General features: G+C 52.9%; 3 protein-coding genes across 3 annotated transcripts in view; all 3 read left to right on the top strand.

The window, feature by feature from the left end:
* Positions 1–71: 71 nt before the first annotated feature.
* T265_12151 (hypothetical protein) lies at positions 72–437 on the top strand (the record flags this gene model as incomplete). Its single annotated transcript, XM_009179190.1, has 1 exon — positions 72–437. One exon carries the CDS (start codon positions 72–74, stop codon positions 435–437), a length of 366 nt encoding a protein of 121 aa, XP_009177454.1.
* Positions 438–1,356: 919 nt separating this feature from the next.
* T265_12150 (hypothetical protein) lies at positions 1,357–1,656 on the top strand (the record flags this gene model as incomplete). The annotated part of the gene is made up of 1 exon (XM_009179189.1): positions 1,357–1,656. One exon carries the CDS (start codon positions 1,357–1,359, stop codon positions 1,654–1,656), a length of 300 nt encoding a protein of 99 aa, XP_009177453.1.
* Positions 1,657–1,675: 19 nt separating this feature from the next.
* Positions 1,676–1,853, top strand: part of T265_12149 (hypothetical protein) — a gene marked incomplete at both ends in the record, with an annotated part of 345 nt that continues 167 nt past the window's right edge. The window contains one exon of the mRNA XM_009179188.1: positions 1,676–1,853. This exon is cut by the window's right edge and continues 167 nt beyond it. Coding sequence (XP_009177452.1) covers positions 1,676–1,853 — 178 coding nt within the window.

Below are 1,853 nucleotides of genomic sequence, written 5' to 3'. Positions count from 1 at the left end.
AAGCCTGTGGCCAGTTGGTCACTAGGCAACGTGGTGACTCTGACTGCGCTGACTGGCGAAATTCCCTGCTGATGTGCATCGCTGATGGTGCGCAACATGCCGAGAAGCAGCCGGAAGCCCGAGCGCTCAGCGATATTGCGGAGATGATGCTGTCTGGTAAGTTGAATATGGTTCAGGCGATGGCGCGCCTGACAAGTGTGGTAGAGCGCATGTTCCCTGATGTATGGACTCCCCACAAGGTAGCAGTGCGTAAGGGTGTTCCAAAACCCCAGAAGGCACGAAGGAGAGTGATATATGCCCGGCCGCGAAGCCTGTTCAAACGTAAGCAGAAGGAGGCGGCAGTGTGCTCGCGATGGACAGTGAAAGGAACTCTGGAAATTTGCCGAGGTCAAGCTCAAAGATACGATGGAATATTGGAAAGGAGTCTTGGGAGCTGAAGGTCAGCTCGACGCGCGACCGGTGCCAACCACTCTCCAGGAATGGAGCATACTGAGCCCAATATCCAGTGCCGAGGTCACTGGAGCATTAAAGGTGTCGGTGGGGTCTTCACCTGGGATGGATAAAAAGTATGCTCGGGAACTGCTCACGTGGAAACCGAGTATTCTAGCCCAGTTGCTGAATCTATTTTTGGTGACCGAGCTTCCACCCAGAACCCTCTCGAGGGCGAGGATCTCACTGATTCCTAAAACAGTGTCCCCAGCGTCCCCGGGGGACTACCGACCCATTGCCATTTCTTCGGTCGTCCTGAGGTTGCTGCATAGGCTGCTCATTTTGCCGTTGGCTTTTCAAAAACGCGACGGATGACTTGAAGCCTCGAGTCTGCTAAACGCCATATTGCACTCGGTACATGAGACGGTTCGGCCGATAGCGGCGGCCTTTTTGGATATCTCGAAAGCTTTTGATAGGCTTTCCCAGGATACAACCCTACGGGTGACCCAGGCACATGGAACTCCTATGCCCCTTGTACGATATCTGAGACACCTATACTCCGATGGTGTTGTCAACCTGACCGGTGGGAACGTAAAGTCCAAGCGTGGTGCGCGGCAGGGTGATCCCCTATCTTCCCTCTTATTTATGATGGTACTGGATAAGGTGGTTGAGCAATGCCGTCCAGAGCTCGGCTACAACTTAGAAGGCACAAGAATTGGGGCGCTAGCGTACGCCGATGACTTAGTATTGCTGGCTCCTTCTCGTTCCGAGTTGGAGGATAAATTGGAAGGGTTAGCCTCAGCCCTAGCAGCTGCTGGTATGGATCTGAATAGCGCAAAGCGCAGCTATGGTTGTGGAGAAGTCTGGCAAGCGTAAAACGCTAGCAATTGTGCCTGGGTCACTCCAGGTTGGATCTGAGGAAGTTAAATGTCTGGGACCACGGACACAGTGAAATACCTGGGTCTGCGGTTGAATTGGAAAGGAAGATTGAGAGCGAACGCTGGAAAGATCCTTGAGGATATGCTAGTAAATATATCCAAGGCTCCGCTGAAGCCTCACCAGAAGCCGGTGATACTCAAAGATTTTACAAACCCGCACCTGCAGTATGAACTGGTTCTCGGCAGTGCGCACGGGAATACCCTGAAAGCGTTGGACATTGCACGCGGTGAGGGCATGGTTGCGGTTGCCCAAGGACACCCCGTTGGGTTTCTTCTATGCGAAAGTTAGAGCTTGGGGGCTGAGACTAATGTCATTCGCGACAACAATCCCTCCCCTTCAAAGGAAGAAGTTTCAGCGTATTGCAAGCTCTCCCGTTCCGGTAGTACGAGGCCCTCTTAAGGCTGAGAATGTGGTTTCAGACCAAAGATTGGCGTATATTCCCGTGCGTGCTAAAGGGACACTGGTAAGTTCGGCAGACGAGGCGT

Source organism: Opisthorchis viverrini, assembly GCF_000715545.1.
Source record: "Opisthorchis viverrini unplaced genomic scaffold scaffold5251, whole genome shotgun sequence".
Classification (NCBI taxonomy): domain Eukaryota; kingdom Metazoa; phylum Platyhelminthes; class Trematoda; order Opisthorchiida; family Opisthorchiidae; genus Opisthorchis; species Opisthorchis viverrini.
Note: the sequence above shows the minus strand (reverse complement) of the source record. Positions and strands in the feature narration are given on the sequence as shown.